General features: G+C 44.7%; 1 protein-coding gene across 1 annotated transcript in view; it reads left to right on the top strand.

Moving 5' to 3' along the window:
- The window catches only part of NOC2L (NOC2 like nucleolar associated transcriptional repressor), a 108194-nt gene that overhangs the window by 29830 nt on the left and 58674 nt on the right, over positions 1–19690 (top strand). Inside the window, exons 10-12 of the mRNA XM_044281806.1 lie at positions 1689–1877; positions 13033–13172; positions 15725–15836. Of these exons, the coding sequence (XP_044137741.1) occupies positions 1689–1877; positions 13033–13172; positions 15725–15836 (441 nt within the window). The remainder of the gene's footprint in view (positions 1–1688; positions 1878–13032; positions 13173–15724; positions 15837–19690) is intronic.

Raw genomic sequence — 19690 nt, forward strand, 5'->3', positions numbered from 1 at the left:
CAGCATGTGAACCTAATAGCTGCTCAACACGTTTCTACTGAGGGGGGTAAGTCCCCTGTGTCATCAGGAGCAGATATTAATAATGGCTGCAAAGACGGAACGTGCTGTCCGCCGCTGATGGTGTGCGGACGTAATGTATCCGGCACTGGAATGTATCTGGCACTGCTGTACGCGCCCGCTTCAACTGCGGGGTGTGAGCTTGTGGCAGCCGGCCAATCCGGAGAGTGTGCTGGTTATTCGCTCTGCCCCCTAGAGGCCTGCTAATTATTGTCTCTGATAACAGCCGGGGGAAGCGCTTGAGTAGCGCTTGCAGGTAAGAAAGGGAAAATTAAAAGGCAGCCGTATACATATACTATCCAATTACACATTGGTACGCGAATTGAGGGCAGGCTCAGAGAGGATGACTAAACCAAAAGAAAAAAATATATATATCCAGTGACATTTGTTCAAGCACCGATGGTAGCGCTCTAATGGTGTACCCAAGGACCTTCATATGACGTGTGCATTAGAACTTAATATTGATGCGAATACGTCCTATTTACCAGGGGCACTACATCCAGCTCCATATAGATGAGCAAGTCCCTGCTGTTCAAATAGGGATATACAAAACACATGGACCAGGGCCTCACGGAGACCCTCTAAGGTCACACCCAGAATGTGACCATTAATTAAAACATGCAAACAAAATCGCCTCATTCAGTCCCTTAGGGCACATGGTATCCAAATTGAATATCTGCAAAGAAAAGGGGGTTAGTCAGCACATCCCAATGCGCAGGTGCACGCTGCCATGGCTGAAGACAATGCAGCAGCCCTCTGCAAAGCTGATAAAGTACAATAATGCCATAGTCACAAAAAATTATAGTGCTAATGCTACGCTTATTTATAAAGTGGAGATGCTTGGCAAATGCATTTTGTACAAAACCATCTGAGCCCGTCTGCCGAACGTCAAGGCGATCTCTGTAAAGACGGGTCCTAACACTAAATACTACCTGTCATGCGCCCTAGTGGCCGCCATAAAGTTCAGAAAATGTTGGATCCACATACATGCTGGGTCCAGTCTGCCTTTTACCACTTTTGGTTCCAAAATGGCCTCCATTACTTCAAAGGGATGCAGGTACCAACATGCATGCCGAGCCCACTCCATATTCCAATGGATGTAGTGAGAGCAGGCCACAGCTTTATGCTGAAACTAATTAAAGTCACTGATAGGACCGCCTCCTGGGCGTCAGAGCCAAAAATGAGCAGGACTGTAACTGAATGATACACAGGTTATACTGAATCTATTCACAATATACTATCTATCCATGTGCTCAGCTCCTCTTGCTCTAGAACATGCTGACTGTAGCTCAGACACCATGTTCAATGTGACGGGTTCCCTTTTTAATAAAAAATTCTTTCATTTTTATCTAATAAGGGAACATTGCATATGAACTGACCAGGATTGTCAGTGCAATACATTAGTAAAAATGTGTGTGTAGCTATTATTGTTAGTGCACCATTTATGAAGGCGAATACTCCTGCTGGGTGCCTTTTTATTTTTTTATTTTTTTTTTTTAATCTAACCGACATCAAAAACGGTGAAATTATTAACCATGAAAACCTTGAAAAACCTCTGTGTTGTAAACCTTTAGCTTTGTCCTTGTGTAGCGGTTATATTATCAAACATATACTATATTTCTATCCCACAGAAAATGTACATCTCTTATGTGAAGAATTCAAAATTTACATCACCCAATGCTCTGCCATTGATCAACTTCATGCAGCGAACTCTGACAGAGATGTACTCGCTGGATGTCCAGAGCTCCTACCAGCATATCTTCATGTATATCCGGCAGCTGGCCATCCACCTGCGTAGTGCCATGACCCTTAAAAAGAAGGTAGGAAACATATTCTCTGTATATTCTCCTCTTTACATGGGGTGACACAGCAGGCTATTGCCAGGAACTAATTGTTAATTGCCTCAGCCTGCTTGCTACAGGAGGTGAAAGCGGTATGTACATTCAGCAAGCATTTTCGTCATACAGGAACGCGCATTCGCTAGAGTGATCGCTTGTCCCCGTTCACATTCATTGTTTCTGTGCAGCAGGTCGCTGTTTAGACACCACATTGTGCTGCCCGGAAATGATTTTTTAGGTGACCGCACCAGTGATGCTTTCATCTAATGCTCGTTGATCGGCGACACCTTTTTAGACTGGGCAGTTATTGGGAGCAACTGGGGCTTCTTCCTAATAATTGCCCGATCATTGGCCTGTGTATAGGGAAATTTTAAATGGTATAGGAGATTTACCAAGGCAAGCGCAAAGATAATTGTGGAGCAGTTTACCATAGTAACTGATCAGATTCCAGCTGAGGTCTCCTGGAGAATATAAGCTGATGCCTGTACAGTATGCTCCACTGTTCCTTCCACATGTTTTAATGTTGTTAATGGAGTTTAACTTTCCAAATTATCACTTATGTTTGGTAGTGGAGTACAGAAATTAATATTGTGTGTATATAATGGTATATATACCTCCATGTTGGGGTTGAGCGAATTGGGTTCGGATTGTGGTATCTGGTATATTTTAAAATCAACCCTAAAGGGGTTCTGCAGTTCTTTTAAAGGGTAACTGTCATGTTTTTATCAAATTTATTTTAGCATATGTTACTGCTGCAAGCAGCATTATGCATAAAGCAATATTTTGTTTCTTCACTTACCACTGTTTTCCTCGAGTATTTTTTCCTTAGTTACGGCTGTTTTAACCTCTACAATACGAGGACCTTCTCAAGATGGCTCCTCTGCCAGTTCTGAGGCCAAAACTGCTTTCCCTCACCTCCCATACACACTTGCTGTAGCCAGCAGTTCCCTGCCAGCCAATCAGGTTGGATTACTGAGACACGCCTCCTCACTCTGAAGCCTAATGCAGGCATGCAGTGTGAAGGACCGCCCCTCTGTCTTTCAAGCCGGAGACAGACAAGCCATACTAACAGTCTTTTAAGAGAACAATGGAAAGGGACAGAGGACATTAATGAAAGCTGTTATTATAAGGTAATTACAAATCTTTTGGCAATCATTGACAGACTAACTCGGGTATACATGCCTAGCTCTAATGAACTAGGAAATAAAAAAAAATTAGTTACCCTTTAAAATGATGATCTATCCTGTGGATAGATCATCAGCATCTGATTGGCGGAGGTCCGACACCCGGGACCCCCGCCGATCAGCTGTTTGAGAAGGCAGCGGCACTCCAGGAGCTCTACTACCTTCTCAATCAGCTGATCGGCAGGGGTCCCGGGGTGTCGGACCACCGCTGTTCAGATGCTGATGATTTATCCAGAGGATGGATCATAAGTTTAAAAGAACTGCAGAACCCCTTGTCTGTCCTACTGTAAAATGTATAGCCTCTACAGAGGTCTTTCTGTAGCTTATGCAAATATTGCAAGACTTTATCTCTCCTCTCACGTGTCACTTTGTTTATTCGCATAAATTACTGTATCTAAATAATAAGCTGAACTGAGGCAGGAAGCCGAGGTTGACTTAGTATTTTGATGCAGTAATTTATGCAAGTTAGGGTACATTCACACGACCGTATTTTTGGCTCCGCATCTGTTCTGTAATTTTGCGGAACGGGTGCGGACCCATTCATTTCAGTAGGGCCACAAAAGATGCGGACAGCACACAATGTGTTCCGTGGCACCGCAAAAAAGATTGAGCTTTTCTATCATAGGGCCGGCTACATTCACACGGCCGGTATCTGTGTTTTGCGGATCCGCAATTTGCAGACTGCAAAACACATGCGGTCGTGTGAATGTAGCTACTTTCACATCTGCGTTTTTTGCTGGATCCGTCATGGATTGGCAAAAACTCTTTCATCGTGATAATACAACCATCTGCATCCGTTATAAACAGATCCGATTGTATGATCTCGAAGATGACCATGACGGATCAGTCTCTAAAACTATTGCAATTCAATGGGGGATGGATCCGTTTTCTTTTGTGTCAGAGAAAATGGATCCGTCACCGTTGATTTACATTTTGAGTCATGACAGATCCATCTTGCTCTGCATCCCAGGACGCACCCAAAAACACTGTTTGCTGCGCTTTTGTGTGGGTCATGGGAACGCAATGAAACGGAATGTATTCTGATGCGCTTCAGTTTTGTCCCCATTCATTGTCAACTGAAGCATTTTCTTCTGCTATGACGGATCACAATAGCGGAAAGGGAAAGCACCGATGTGAAAGTAGTCTATACGAAGTGACAGGTGATCGAGATGAAGTCTTGAGATATTTGTTGAAACTTCGGAAAGACCTCTGCGGAGGCCATACATTTTATATTAGGACAGAGCCGATTGTTAACAAAGTTTTCAAACGAATTGGGTTTGGGTGCAGCAATCCAAACCTGATTCGCTCAACCCTACACCACATGCCTGGATGTAGATATTTGTCAACTTGCATTTTAAGTGCAGCTACAGTAAGATTTCTGCAGTGGTAAATTACCAATGGGGCAAACGCTTTGTGGGGGATTTATTTAGGCTTCGTTCACATTCAGCCTTTCCGTTCTCCTGCTTCGTTATAGGAGCAGGAGAACGGAAAGGACGGATTGGGCACATAACTGAGGCGAACGCACCCCACGGACCCCATAGACTATAATGGTTTACGCTCAGGAGATGATTTTGGAGCGGAGATGAAATTACTGCATGCAGGACTTTTGTCTCCGCTCCAAAATCATCTTCTGAGCATAAACCTAACGGACCCCATTATAGTCTATGGGGTCCGTAGGCTGCGTTCGTCCTTTTCATTCTCCTGCTCCTATAATGGAGTAGGAGAACGGAAAGGCTGAACGCTGATGTGAACTCAGCCTAAGAATGGCATTTTTATGCCAGTCTTAATTTTTTAAACTATGTTGGCGTCAGATGCACAAAACTTAGGACTGCATTCCTCTTAATTGTGATGCGTCTGTATGTCAGAAAATCACACCTGCACCTAAAAAGATGATTTCTGGTGTAATTTATGTTCTCTAGTGCAAGTATTAATAAGTACTATTACTTAGTATTAATTCCCTTCCTGCCCACACCCCACCTACTTTTAAGAGACGAGCATGGCGTTAAATGGAGACAAGTTGCACATTTTTGTCCAAAATTAGACTTGTGCCAAAGTTTGTAACTTTTTTCTTCTCTAATATTCTGAGTCAATAAATTCTCCCCCCTGTTTTATGATGCAACACATGGATATGACTGACTTCTGCTCTAGCAGACCCACCACTAATTAATGGAACAGTGAATTACATATATAGTTAAGAGATGGGGCGCTGTGGAGGTCACTGTTATAGTGGATAGTGTTTATCTTTTAACGACACACACAAACATTAAATTAAATTGATTAAATATACCCGAGTGAAGCCGGGTTCTTCAGATAGTTCTAGATAAAGCCAGAAATCGGGGTGATTATTTTACAGGTGATATTTCTTTGGACACTGGTTGGGCTTCCTTCCTTCTCCAGGAAACCTCCCAAACGAATCAGATCCTGCCGGAGAGGTGGCTCGCTGCGCTGCAGTTCTGCTTTATGTGTACTTTGGAAAATCTGATATAATTCTCAGTGTAGGAAAAGGATCCTGCTCGGGAGGAATGTTTCCTCTGCTGTATCGGAAGTGGCGGATGAGTCCTGGCAGAGCTAACTTGCGTATGACGTGCTTCGAATTGGCGTATTCCCTTAGTGCACTTTTCTCCCATGTCCACGTCGTTATCTAACAGTGTGCAGTGCCAAATGTGTCCCTGCCAAACCGTAAAATATTAATTCTGCCACTGGCAAAGTAGCTTATTACTTTCCTATGGGAAAGAAACCCACTCACAAAGTAAAATAAATGAAAACCTACCGGCTGCTGTGGGTCCATTGGTAGGACAGAGAAGTAATGCTCCTTGTTGAGGGCACAGCTCCATGGTTATTAGCTGGCGACTCGCAGCGAGATCATAAAGTGGACATTTTATCACCTATACACAGGATACATGGTGAGGTCTGATCGCTCTGGACCCCCACAGTCTCTAGAACTGGGGCCCCAAGCCCCCCATTCCTTTCCACTGTGGTCATGGGGTTTGAATGAAGCAGCGGTCAAACATCTGCCCCACAGCTTTATGAAAGTCTGTGGGGCTGAAGATACTGCTAAGTGCTGCAGGTGGCCATCTCTGTCCTGTAGACATTAAGTGGAGCAGCCGGATGGCAGACCACCGCTTTACTGCAGGGAAGGAATGGTGGGCTTGACACCCCAGTTCTAATGACCCCAGAGTTATCAGACATGTTCACCTGTCCCGTGTAGAGATGTTAAATCTCTTGTGGGAAATCTTGTGTGTAGAACTCGTCTTACATTACTGTTTTAGTGAGTACTAGTGGCACATGTATTATAAAGTGTTATTTAATCCCTTGTCACCATGAGCCATCATACTACTTTAGGGAAGTTCTACATGTTATGTGTTGTACAGCTGGCTCCCTGCGCTCTCTGCCGGGATTTTACATAACTCTGATCCTGGCAGTTCAACACCTTAGATGCCATGATCAATGCTGACTGTGGCATCCAAATGGTTAGATAGAGAAGACCCTCGCCCCAGTGGCCCCAACAGTGTGATCGCTGGCAGGACTAAATGGGCTTACTGTCAGTATTATTGTAAATTACATAATATACTGCAGTGCAGAAGTACTTCAGTGTATTACATGGGCAATCAGAGGATCGGCGGTTCAAGTCCCCTAGTGAGACTTTGAACATTACTTTAAAAAGTAAATGTGTTTTAAACAGATTCAAGATAAAAACATAAATTGCCCACTTAAAAAACCCCATCTGTGACAAGCCATGAAATAAAATGAGCACATTTGTTCCATATGGTGAGGATCTTAAAACCCTTTTTCCACCTCCCTAAAACGTAATAAAAAAATCAGTCTTAAAGGGGTTCTCCGGCCTCTTCTTTAAATTTGGGGAACTTTAATTACCCGGTGGGAAGTATATTACAAGTATACTTGCCCTCCGCAGAGCAGCCCTTCATAGGATCCTCTCCACGGTCATGTGACCGCTCCAAACGCAGTTTCCAGGCTTCTGGTCCAGCACAGTAGTCGTCTTTTGCTGCCTGAGGCAGGAGACAGAACGTCATCGCTGACGTACTGCCTCCTGCTGCCCGACTCATGTACACTACGGCTTATGCGCCGGGACCGGCCGTCTTTTCAGTGTACAGGATTCTATGAGAATTTCCTGTACTGACTGATACACAGCGCAATGCAAGCACTGTGTATGAGTCTCAGCATAGCGATCAGCCACAGAGACAACTCGTCCTGCAAAAAACAAGCCCTCATGCAGCTCTGAGTGCAAGCTGAGAATAATCTTTGTGGGGATGCAGCGATCGATTATTTTAGTTATCAAGTATTCTACCAATTAATCCAAAAATCCAATGATTAATCGAGTACTCTAATAGGATCAGTCCACGAACCCTCCCCCAAGCGCCATCAGTTCCCCAAGTGCCACCGTCCGTCTCCCCCTCCTAGCCATCAGTTGCCAGTGAACTCAGATACTTGCCGTTCCTGCTAGGGGCGCCGCCGACACTTCACAGCCCTTACAGACTTTACACAGCGTCAGGTTATAATGTGCACTTGCGTGTTGGGCTGAAACGATTACTCGATTGAATCAAGTAATTCAACACAAATTTGTGTCATGTGACCACGGAGCGGAAGTGAAGCGATTGCTTTTACTTAACGCTCCATGGTCGCCCGCACCGCGCTGAACTTTCTTCCTGACGCATCGTCAGGTCATAGTCCACGTAAGCGCGCACTATGACCAGACGCTGTGTGACGTCAGAGAAGAAGATGGAGGAGCTGTGGAGTGGCACCCCTACAGGAAAGGTAAGTACTGTCGCTGGGGTCATGGCTAGAAGGGGCAGCTGGTGGCACTGGTGTGGGTAGAGCTGATGGCACTGGGGGAACGGAGCTGATGGCACAGGGGGATAGTGGTGCTGATGGCACTGGGGGGAACTGATGCACTTTGGCTGATCGCACAAGGGGGAACAAAGGGTGTTGGGTACTGATGGCAGGAGGTCTGCTAAGTTTTTTTAAATGGTAAACAGTCTATAAATTTTTTTCTTATTAGAATACTCGATTAACCATAAAAAAATTCATAGAATACTCTATTTCTAAAATAATCGTTTACTGCAGCCCTACTTACATGCACTATATCCTGATGTGTATATGTCGGGAGCGGTGAATAATGGCATGCGCTTCACTCACGTTCTGTGGTAACATGGCACAAACGAATCCTCTGCAAATTTTTGTTGTTACATGATTTAATGGAGTAAATGTTTCAGTCCTAGTTCTTTGAATGCTGCAACACAAAAACTTTAAAAATCGTTTTTGTGTAAAATAAGAAACAAAAGACATCATAAATGATATGGTATTGCCATAATCATACTGTCCCGCAGAATAAACACATTGTTACTTATGCCACACTGTGAACGCCATAAAAACAAACCGAAACTGTTCGAAATTTGCTGTGTCCCCCCCCCCACCATCACCATCTCCTCCTGAACTTTGAAGAAGATGCCAGTGCTTCTTTCTCCTTGTTCTATGAATCGTTTGTGTGCGTACCTCTTTGGCGCTCAAAGATAACCTGAATTCAGAGACTTTTGGTATAGATGCTATTTATGTTCAGTGGACAACGCGTTTCGGAGTTTAGAACTCCTTTTTCAAGTCTTGGGGACGCCAGCAGCAATGGTGGCCAAATGGCTGGAGATTCCCTCTGGTGAGGATTGCTGTGTGTGGCGCGCCGGTACCCACACCCTAAACAGTCCTCAGGGGGCTTGGCAACTCCATCCAAAAGGATTGAACGGATACTGGCAGCACCAACCCGGCTCCCCCCACCCCCCGCTGTGTTTCTGCTCTTACGGATGTTGTGCCCATACACGCAGAACACCAAAAGGTGTTTATTCTAGCATAAAAAGTGCCAGTCTTGGTAAGCATGCACCGTAGCGTAAGCAGCAGTCGTGACCGCTCGCAGACATAATCTGGGCGGTAGACGCTTTTGATGTCTGTTTTGCTTGCTTTGTGCCTCTTTTATAATGGACTTAGCTTTAAAGCTGTTTGAGGTGTCTGGATACGTGTCCAATCCCTTTATGTCCAGGTTTAAAGATGATTAGATCTTGCAAACTCAACAGATTGTGTTACATAATTAGTGAAATCGCGCTGTCTGACCAGATGACCTCTATTAGTACTTTATAAGCTTAGTACTACAGGCCTAAGCGGACTTTCTACATGCAGTTTTGTTACAGCCTCTGTATGTTGATCTTGTATGTCTGGATGGAATAGTACACCATTGTCGTATGTTCCCTGCATGGACCGTTATATTCCCATCTCTGTTTCCATAGACCTGAACACCTGTGTCCGCTGCATCCAGGCCACACAAGGTTGGAGGGGCCATGTCGTAGAGTTGGTGTTGGGCCTGCATCTGTCAGACATTTATGGTATATCCTGTATTAGAGATGGGTATACCCCTTTGTCCTTCCTGCCTGCAGCCCACAGCTTGTTACTGAGGTCCATCTATAAACAGTATGTTGTAGGCTCCCTCTAGTCTTGGCTGCAAGTCCCCAAAATGCATTGACATGTTTTAAAAGTCCATGCAGAGCCTTTGGAAGTTTGTATCAGATAAATGAAGAAAATGTTGAGCACAGTTTTGGGCCTAAAGATAACATGGTGTTGAAATGTGGTCTGTTGTCTGGTCTGTGAGATATTTGGAACAAAGTGTTTTATGGCTGTATTGGAAATATCACCTGTTAAAGGGGTCTACTGGGATTTTTAACTGATAACCTATCCTGAGGATAGGTCATCTGCATCTGATCAGTGGGGGTGCAACCCCCGGGATCCCCACCGATCAGCTGTTTGAGAAGGCAGCGTTGCTCGCTGTAGCCACATGGCCTTCTCACGGCTTACCAGGCACAGTGCCGTACATTGAGCTGTGCCGAAGCAATATATGACGGATGAACTTGATGTCACCTGGCCTAGACAAAACTGAGAACCCGCGAGGGCCACAGCGTTCTCAAACAGCCGATCGTCAGGGGTCCCAGGTGTCAAACCCCCACTGATCAGATACTGATGACCTATCCAGAGAATCCCAGAAGCCCCTTGAAAGAAAAAGGGCTTGTGTTGTTGTTGTCATTAAAGAGGACCTTCTGACTGTGTTCATAGTGCCATTCCATGTCGTTCCTTCTGGATATTTATGATTAAATTGACTACTGGGCATTGGTCTTCGCCTTATCACAGGGATGTGTGCACCTACAATCTGACATTGTCAACACTGATTGGACGGTCTTTGAGTGTGAAATGACCCCCCCCCCCCCCAGCTAGTAACACCCAGTTGTGAATGCATGCATCATTTCTAGTAGGAATAATTGAGGAACAGCACAGTTCTAAGAAAATATTATTTAGAATAGCGATTTCATGAAGAATTTAAGTATTAAGGTGCCACGTCAGGAGAGGTGACGGCTCGTCTTTGAATGGCCTCGTGTGTGCTGGGGTATTGCATAAGGTATCTGAAGCTTTTTCCAGGTGTGCGTTTTTGTTGTTGCCCTGTCTGGATGCAGGATTGTAGCATGAAAACTCCTAATTGGATGGAGTTAACCGGAGTCTTCTCACTCCACAGCTCAGACAGCTACTTCATAAGCCAATTATTTTTTCCTCAGATTGGTGTACTTTAATACTATGTCAAGCTGCTCGGTGCAGAAAACCAGTCAGACATGTAATACCCAGTAAGGTGGGCTCCCACTAGTTCTAGGGTTACCTTTGTAATGTCTTGGTAAGGGTACTTTCACACTAGCGTTTTCTTTTCCGGCATAGAGTTCCGTCACAGGGGCTCTATACCGGAAAAGAACTGTACAGGCATATATCCCAATGCATTCTGAATGGAGAGTAATCCGTTCAGGATGTCATCAGTTCAGTCGTTTTGACTGATCAGGACTGAGATAAAGCTGTAGCATGCTCCGGTTTTATCTCCGGCGAAAAAAACAGACTTGCCTGAATGCCGGATCCAGCATTTTTCCCCATAGGAATGTATTAGTGCCGAATCCGGCATTCAAAATACTGGAATGCCAGATCTGTCCTTCAAGATACAAGACAGATCAGTCTGTCCGCATGACAAGCGGGGCGATGGATACGTTCTTGCAATGCATTTGTGAGACTGATCCGCATCCGGATGCGTCTTACAAATGCATTCAGTCACATCCAGATCGGCGCATCCGGCGGGGAGTTCCGACAACGAAACTGCTTGCTGGATCCCACTGCCGCAAGTGTGAAAGTAGCCTAAGTAGCCCTTCGGTGTCATTCTTTTTCATCACAATGGTAGATTAGAGCATTGATCTCCAGCCTGTGGCCCTTAGGCTGCTGCATAACTACAGCTCCCATCATGCCCTGATAGCCACAGGCATAATGGGTGTTGTAATTTAGTAGCAGCTGAAGAGCCACAGGTTGGGGAACATTGGACATGCCAAATGCATTTCTTGCTTGATAATTAAAGGGGTTGTGCAGCCAGTAGATATTGATCGCCTGTCCTCAGGATAGGTCATCAGTATCTGATCGGTGGGGGTCCAACTGCTCTTAGAACAACCAGACACGTTTCGGGGTCTTTTCCTAGCCCCTTTCTCAGTGGTGCACCACGGAGGAAGGGGCTAGGAAAAGACCCCGAAATGCGTCTGGTTGTTCTAAGACCCGCACATCAGCTGATGGACAAACCATCTATCCATATATCTTGGAATTGGATCCTTATCTTTGTGGAGCCTTTGACTATAAAAGTTCGATTCTTATCCGGCATAGACTGAACGTCTCGATTTTAAACATTCGGCCCTGATAATTGTGAGATCCCACCTGAATAACCCTCCACATTTGGAGACAGTTCAGAAGACAACTGGAGATCGTGAACAAGGGACCACAGAATCATTCGAGCCGTTTCAGCTGACAATCTGTAATCAGGTTCTGCCATACTCGACATTGCTAGCCACGTGGGACGCCACTGTGTGCGCAAGTCGTACGGCAATTGAACTATACCATGTCAAGGAGGTGTAATCGCAGCATCTCCCTCAGCAAATATATGCCGAATTGTTTATATTATCGAACAGAGATTACTAAATGTGATTTCTGTTTAGACAGTCATCCGGACATTTACTTGGCACTTTAAATCGGCGAATTTTCAATACCAAATTATCGACATAGCTTAATCGAAAGGGCAATCTATTATATGCCATAGAAGATAATCACCTCATTCTTCTTCTTCTTTGTCAATATTTTACATGATGTTATGTATTTGAATGATGTTCTTATCACCTCAGCAATTATTTTAGATATATTGGAGTGTATTTTATGCGTTAGTTAGATTTTATCATTGTTTTTCATAACTGTATATTTTAAGTTGTTATACCTGCATTTGGTGTAATAATAAATATTTAATTGTTACCACTGCCCACATTTGTATGTATCTCGGTGTGGTCCAGGTGGTGAGTGCTCAGCCTTTTTAACTATTTGTATTTAAAGGGGTTTGTCCGGGTTCAGAGCTGAACCGGGACATATCCGCATCTTCACCCTGGCAGCCCCTCTGAGATGAGCATTGGTGTTCTTCTATGGGATCAAAGCTGCAGGCCAAGGAAAATGATCGCTACTTCATTATATAGAATTACCAATTGTGTTGGGCTGAAGGTTTCATTTTTTTTTAATTTTTATATATATATCTCTCTCTCTATCCACCCTTGTCCAAACAGCACTCTGCAGCCCAGAAACAATGCAGCTGTATGAGGGCGGGGGATCGCTCGTCCCCATACTGTAGAGGTGATTGTTGCATGTGAATGCAGTGGTCTCCTCCACTGAATGAGCAGTTAGTTGTCGGGGAAATAACTCTTCCTTCCTGATAATAGACTGCTCCTCTGGCCATGTAAACCCACCATTAGTGTTTAGTGACTGTACCCTCTTGTGACATGTCTGAAGTATGCCACATACCACACCTGTTTCTCAGACAGTAGTAATAATGCACCTTTTGTTCTTTCTCTTCACAGGCGGCTTATCAGTCAGTATATAACTGGCAGTACGTTCACTGCTTGTATCTGTGGTGCCGAGTGCTGAGCACAATCCATCCCAGTGACGTACTGGAGCCTCTGATCTATCCACTGGTCCAGGTTATCACTGGTTGTATCAGGTAGGAGCCAGCAGTTAAAGTGCTATTTGTTTAGTTACTGTACATTACATGAAGGAGTAGCAGTAGGTTTCTTACGTGACGCTCCAATAAATGGGTTTGATTCACGTAGAAGACCCAAATACAAGAACATCTTCTTGTGAATTAAAATTCTCCTGTGTACACTTCCTTGAGTCTGACAAGTTGTGGAGCAATCGCCTATTAAAGGCTATGAACACTTTTTGGGGCAATTTTTTTATAACTGTATTTTACTACTTTTGGGCTAAAATAATTTTTTTCCACTTGGTCTTTATTAAAAAATTGTCAGGATTTTTATTTCTTTCTTTTGTGCTCCAGGGATAAGTTTTTGCAGACAGCTCCGTAACACCCATCATGGCTAAGTCCCTATCAGACTGATAAGAATATGGCTTAAATGGGTGTTTATGAGCTGTGAGGAGTTCAGACATGAGGGCTACAGAGCAAGCAGTCATCTGACGGGACCGAGAGCAGACTGTCACATTCTCTTACAAAAATGTAGCCATGGATCACAAAAACTGATACAAATTTTTTCAATTGGTCTTTATTAAAAGTTTATGTTAAATAATTTTAAATAGTTGTCCCAAAGGTGTTCAAGTTTGTTGCACAACTGGGTTGCATATTTAGTAAAGAGGACCTGTCACCTCTCCAGTCCTGACGTATCCGTTTCAGCAACTGCTTGCTTTGCCCATATAACAATTCTGGAGTTTATCACTCTGATGTTCCATTCCTTTATTATTCCTAATAGAAGTTAACAATTGCTAGCAGTATGCATGAAGGTCCAGCTGTGTGGTATCAGTTTGGGTGGGGGGTGTCCTTCACAGTCTGACAATTCAGCACTGATTAGATAGCATCAGACTGTGCAGGGACACCACCCCAACTGGTATCACCCAGCTGGACCTTTATTGCAAACTGCTAGTAATTCTAGCAGGGATAATAAAGGCATAGAGCTGTAGGAATAGATGATCCAGTATTTGTATTACATGTGAAATGCAGTACATTGCTGAAACAGACATGTCGGGAAAGAAGACGGGTCCTCTTAAAGGGTTTGTCCCATTAAGACAAGGTATCCCCTGTCCACAGTGGGCTAACCGCTGGGGCCCCTGCTGATCATCAGAATGGGGATGTGATCCCTCTTTGAATGAAGTAGCGGTCACGCCTGCGTGCTGTCGCTCCGTTCAGGTCTGTGGAGGTGCCAGATGTAGGGTAGCAATTGTAAGTTATCTCTTACAGTCCCTTGGAGTTGAATGGAGTGGTCGACAGTTCATTGAAATGAGGAGCAAGGTGGGGCCCCAGTGGTCAAATCCCTGCAGACCAGGCTCCTATTGGTCAGGTGTTGTAATGGGACAACCCCTGTAATATAATGCATGAAGAGTATGGGGATGTAGCACTGCGTACTTCATAGAGCTGTGAAAGCAGGGTTTGAGCCTCTGTACAATGTTTCATGATGGTTTTATTGATTGTCAAACTGGGAAGTACACAGCAGCACCTACCTAATGGCTTGCTCAGGTAGAGGTAAATGGGTGTATTTAGCCCAATATTAAACCCAAATTAGGTTTCAAGTGCACTGTAGGCGGGGTTGTGCCATCCGGTGCACCATTGCTACACCGCTATCACCGCTCATCGCCTCCCCTAATGGTTGATTGACAGTCCCAGGTGTCCCCTGCATCATCAATATCAGCACTGAATTCTCGTCCCTGCGCTGCTCTGTCTCGTATTGGCACATGAGCAATACAGTGAGGTGAGGCCGCAGCACCAAACGTTCTGCGCAGGAGCAGAGCTTAGACTGGGAGCAATGACGCCTGGCGCTGTCAATCAGCCATGAGAAGGTGGTGATGGGCGGTTATACTGGTGCAGTGATGGTGCACTGACCAGATGGTGCAACCCCGCCCACAGGGCACTTGAAACCTAATTAGCATAAAAAAAATGATTCTAGGCACAGATTTTCAGAAGAGAGATGTTTCTGATGCAGTGCACATACCCTACAAGGCCTATGCTGAGGTTGGAGTTGATGTGGGAGCTGACAGACTACACTGTAGAGATCTGGATTTAATCCTTTCATTTTTTTTATTTGATTCTCTTCCTGCACAAGAGAGTAAAGGAGTCGATGGTTTGCACATCAGGCTCCAAATAGTCTGGAGATCTTCCCCTCTCTGGAACGTTTACAGCGATGTAAGCATAGCATTACCCGCATGCACCATTAGATGGCAGTATTGCTCCGATCTCCAGACAGTGATGGGACCTGTTAATAGGGATGCGTTGTATAATAGAGGCGCTACAGAACAGGAAGTTGGCTGTTTTTAAGGAAAATATCTCCCCCAAAATATCCAAATTTAACCTTCTTTTAAGCGGCAGTAAAACTTTCATCTGCAGTGCCTGTATAATAGGAGCAGACATGTAGTCTTAATTTACACCTTAATTTGATGTGCCTTTCTCTGGCTGCAATGCTGTTCTCTTGTGTAGTACTTTCCTACTGGGCAATCGTGTGTCCTAGAAGGCTTGTATTGTGCGGTGTTTACACTCAATTTCTTTTTCTATAGGCTCGTTCCCACTGCACGCTACTTCCCTCTGAGGATGCACTGTATCCGGGCCCTGACACTGCTGTCAGAAAGCACCGGAGTCTTCATCCCTGTGTTACCCTTCATCCTGGAGGTATGCTCTCCCGCTCAATGTGCTGTTAATTCTGCAGTCATATCCTTTATTTGCATGCCCATGATGCCGTTGTGTTTTATGCTTATTGGCATATTTAGTGCGCTGTACACACCATGCTGTACATGTCCCTGTTTCTACACAGCAGCGCACAGAGGTTTGTATTCTAATGGATTCTGTACAACTCTGCGAGAGAGCGAAATTGTGGCCGTGCTTAAAGGGGTTGTCTTGCTTCAGCAAATAATATTTATTATGTAGAGGAAGTTAATACAAGACACTTACTAATGTATTGTTATCCATATTGCTTCCTTTGTTGGCTGGATTCATTTTTATATTACATTATGCGCAGCTCGTTTCCATGGTTATGATCACCCTGCAATCCAGCAGCAGTGGTCATGCTTGCATACTACAGGAAAAAGCACTAGCCTATGTGCGGTCCCAGCCACCAGAGAGGCTGGTAGTTTTTCCTATAGTGTGCAAGCATGACCACCACAGATGGATTGCAGGGTGGTCGTAACCATGGAAACAAATCCAGCCAGCAAAGGAAGCAATATGGATAATAACAATACATTAGTAAGTGCCTTGTATTAACTTCCTCTACATGATAAATGCTATTTGCTGAAGTGAGGCATCCCCTTTAATTTCATTCTATATCAGAGTTTTTTTTTAGGATCGGTGGGATCCTGACTGCAGGGAACCCCCACCAGCCATGGGGCTGAAGGAGCATAGTTTCTGCACATGGCCGATCCTAGGTAGACGCTGGGCAGAGAATCACAACAAATTTTCAGTACCTACACAGCACCTGGCCTGCCCAAAAGATTTAGAAGCAGCCATGGTGCTCCACAGAACCCTGACGCCCCTTTATTGCAGCAATTAGTGGAGACCTCGGTGGTCAGACAATGATCAGCAAGCGAAAGCAAATGCTAGCAATGTGCCTTCACTTCCTGCTGGCGGAATACCCCTTTAACCATGGCTAATTAAAGCTTTGCAATCACTTTAACAATCGCAAGATATAACATGTCTTAGTACATATCACTGAAGGTGTTTTCTGGGATCAGAGCATTGGTAGGCCACCCGTATTGGATTGGAAGGATTCGGGCCCACTCTTTGTAGGGCTATGGAGCTCGTGCGTGGGCTGCAGCCTCATCGTTGTTTATATCATTCTGTTGACCTGCGCCCAGTCTGAGCATTCCCGAGGATAGGCCTTTAATATTATGAACCCCTTTAAGGATCGTGGTATACCAGTAGTTTCTAATGAACCTGTGTTTTAGTTTATTTTTTTAAGTATCTATCTTGCAAAAAAAAAAAAAAAGCAATGCATCATTTTTATTGAACATCTTTCTGTCCCTCCCTTGCTGATCAGTGTATAGTACTTTACCAACTTGTCCTTTGCAAATGCTGACTACTTTTCTGCGATTGTCTTGCGAGTAAATTGGCTCCTGGCCAGAGATTGACCAGTTCTCCGCACGCTAACAGGCAGGAGGCTTCTCATCCGAGGAGCAGAATTTCTATGAGTTTCTGTGCCCAGGCTCATCCCGCCAGCATTGCCTCTGGGCGATACATAGCCACTCTCTGTCTTCTGTCCGTACCCCACCTCCCTACTTTAGTTTTCTCTTTGATCAGCAACTGCAACTTTCTATTTTCCGCAATTTTTTTATTTTATTTTTTTTCTTTTTCCTTACGCTTTCTCATTGCGCTGTCTAGTCTGAGTCTCCTGGCCAGACCCGGCAGTGACGGTGCAAGAGGGGGTGAGGTTTAGGTGGAGGTTTTATTGAAGTTCTTGGCTTCAGTTTGCATTTTGGTAGCATTGGGATTGAAGATGGGAAGCATCGGAGGTTTATGCTGCCTCGTGATGCTCACTCTGTCTCAGAGCCAAGATGTTGTTTAGTGGAAGGAAATACTTTTGCGGCTGCTCGGCTCCGTCCAGCCCACATCCTTCTGTTCCTTGCCAGCTTCGTCTCTGTGATCCGTTCCATTCCCCTCCCTGCAGGTCCATGGCTGCTGCCTGCTGCCCTGGGGAGTCGTATAGACAGGCTCCGTCCCTGCTCACCATAGATATCTACCTACTTAGCAGGCTTATAGTTTCTTTCCTGTAGCTTGCTTTCTTTTCTTTTTAGCTGATATTCCTCTGCTTTTCAGCAATGCCTGCATATCATGGGTCAATTCGACACTACACTGCTCTAGAATACAGGAGCGTCTGCACAGCGTATCTCCATACAGTATCTGCTTTTCCACCTTAAACTGGAGAAAGTTGTTAATTTATTTTCAGCCTGTCTGTACCTGTCTCCATTAGAGTTCCCATAGGGGCTGTCATCCAGCTTTTCTAAGTGATATATGTCTGATGCAGTACTGCCGCATTCACCAGGCAGAATGTCTAACAACTTGACAGTTTATTGACCTGAAGATATATTCTGAGGAGGATGAGTAGTAGTGCCTGGAGTAGTAGTAGCATAGCCTTGTCCCAGCTGTAGTAAACTGGCTGCTTTCTGAAGATACGGCAAAGATCTCTGCACTAATGACTCGACTAGGAGTATTTTCCATAAACGGCACCAAATCTGTCTATGGGCCGAGTCTGCTATTGCAGCACCGTCCTATTCACTAAAACTGTGGTCGTGTCCCACCCCCACCTTATTTTATGACATGCCTATTTTAATAGCTTAATGCATTCCCCAATGTAATAATTCTGGAGCATCTATTCTTATGACTCTGTTTTGCCATTCCTTCATTAATTCTACTAGAAATTATGAATGAATTTCTAGCAGTCTGCAGTAAGGGTACAGAGGGGTGGTAGCCAGTGTGTGTGTGTGTGTGTGTGTGTGTGTGTGTAGGGGGTGGGGTGTACGTGCACAGTCTGAAAATGGCAGCACTGATTGGATAGAGTGAGTCTGTGCAGGTACACGCCCCCAACTGGTTACCTCCCCTCTGTACCCTTACTGCAGACTGCTAGTCAGTCTAGTAGAAATAATAAAGGAATGGCACAACATAGAGCCATAAGAATAGATGCTCCAGAATTGTTATTACATGGGGGATGCATGAAGCTATTAAAACAGGCATGTCAGGAGTGGTGAAAGGTCCTCTTCAATCACTTGGCCTTATTTTAATGAGCCACGTGTAGACCCTCTGTTGCCCGTTGATTTGATACCAGGCTCCTCCTACAACGTGGAATAAAATACATAGTTCTGATATAAATGAGGCTAAATCTGGCAAAAAGGCATAAATGGAACAGCTGAAGAAACACAAGTTCCAAGGACTGAAATATACAAGTTCACACAGCGGTATCTTTTTGCACACATTTTGGTACACAGTCAGCACTAAAAGCCTTGAGAAATCTATGGAGAACAACATACAGAGATAAGCCGCACTCACCATTCGTGTTCACGCTTCTTTATTGTAGGGCATGTTGCGGGGGCAGACTCTCATGGAGTATCAATCCACAGCGACGGCCGTTTCACGGTATGACCGCTTCCTCCGGCTGTTTGATCCTACAGCCGGAGGAAGCGGTCATACCGCGAAACGGCCGTCGCTGTGGATTGATACTCTGTGAGTCTGCCCCCGCAACATGCCCTACAATAAAGAAGCGTGAACACGAATGGTGAGTGCGGCTTATCTCTGTATCTTGTTCTCCATTTTATTCTGTTCAAGCTCTGCACCCCGATTTCTTGGACGGTCGGATCAGGCCAGGATTGTGTTCCTTCAATTCCCAGGTGGGAGGACGGTGCCCTTTCTTGTTATGTGCTGCTTGAGAAATCTATGCCCCGTTGTTGGAATTTGCATTGCAGTTTATACAAGCTCAATTTTTTCTGCATGGATTTGAACTGGGCACCGCAAACTTACATGTCGCCTCTTGGTGCAGTTTC

This window comes from Bufo gargarizans, chromosome 2 (genome assembly GCF_014858855.1).
Source record: "Bufo gargarizans isolate SCDJY-AF-19 chromosome 2, ASM1485885v1, whole genome shotgun sequence".
NCBI classification, from domain to species: domain Eukaryota; kingdom Metazoa; phylum Chordata; class Amphibia; order Anura; family Bufonidae; genus Bufo; species Bufo gargarizans.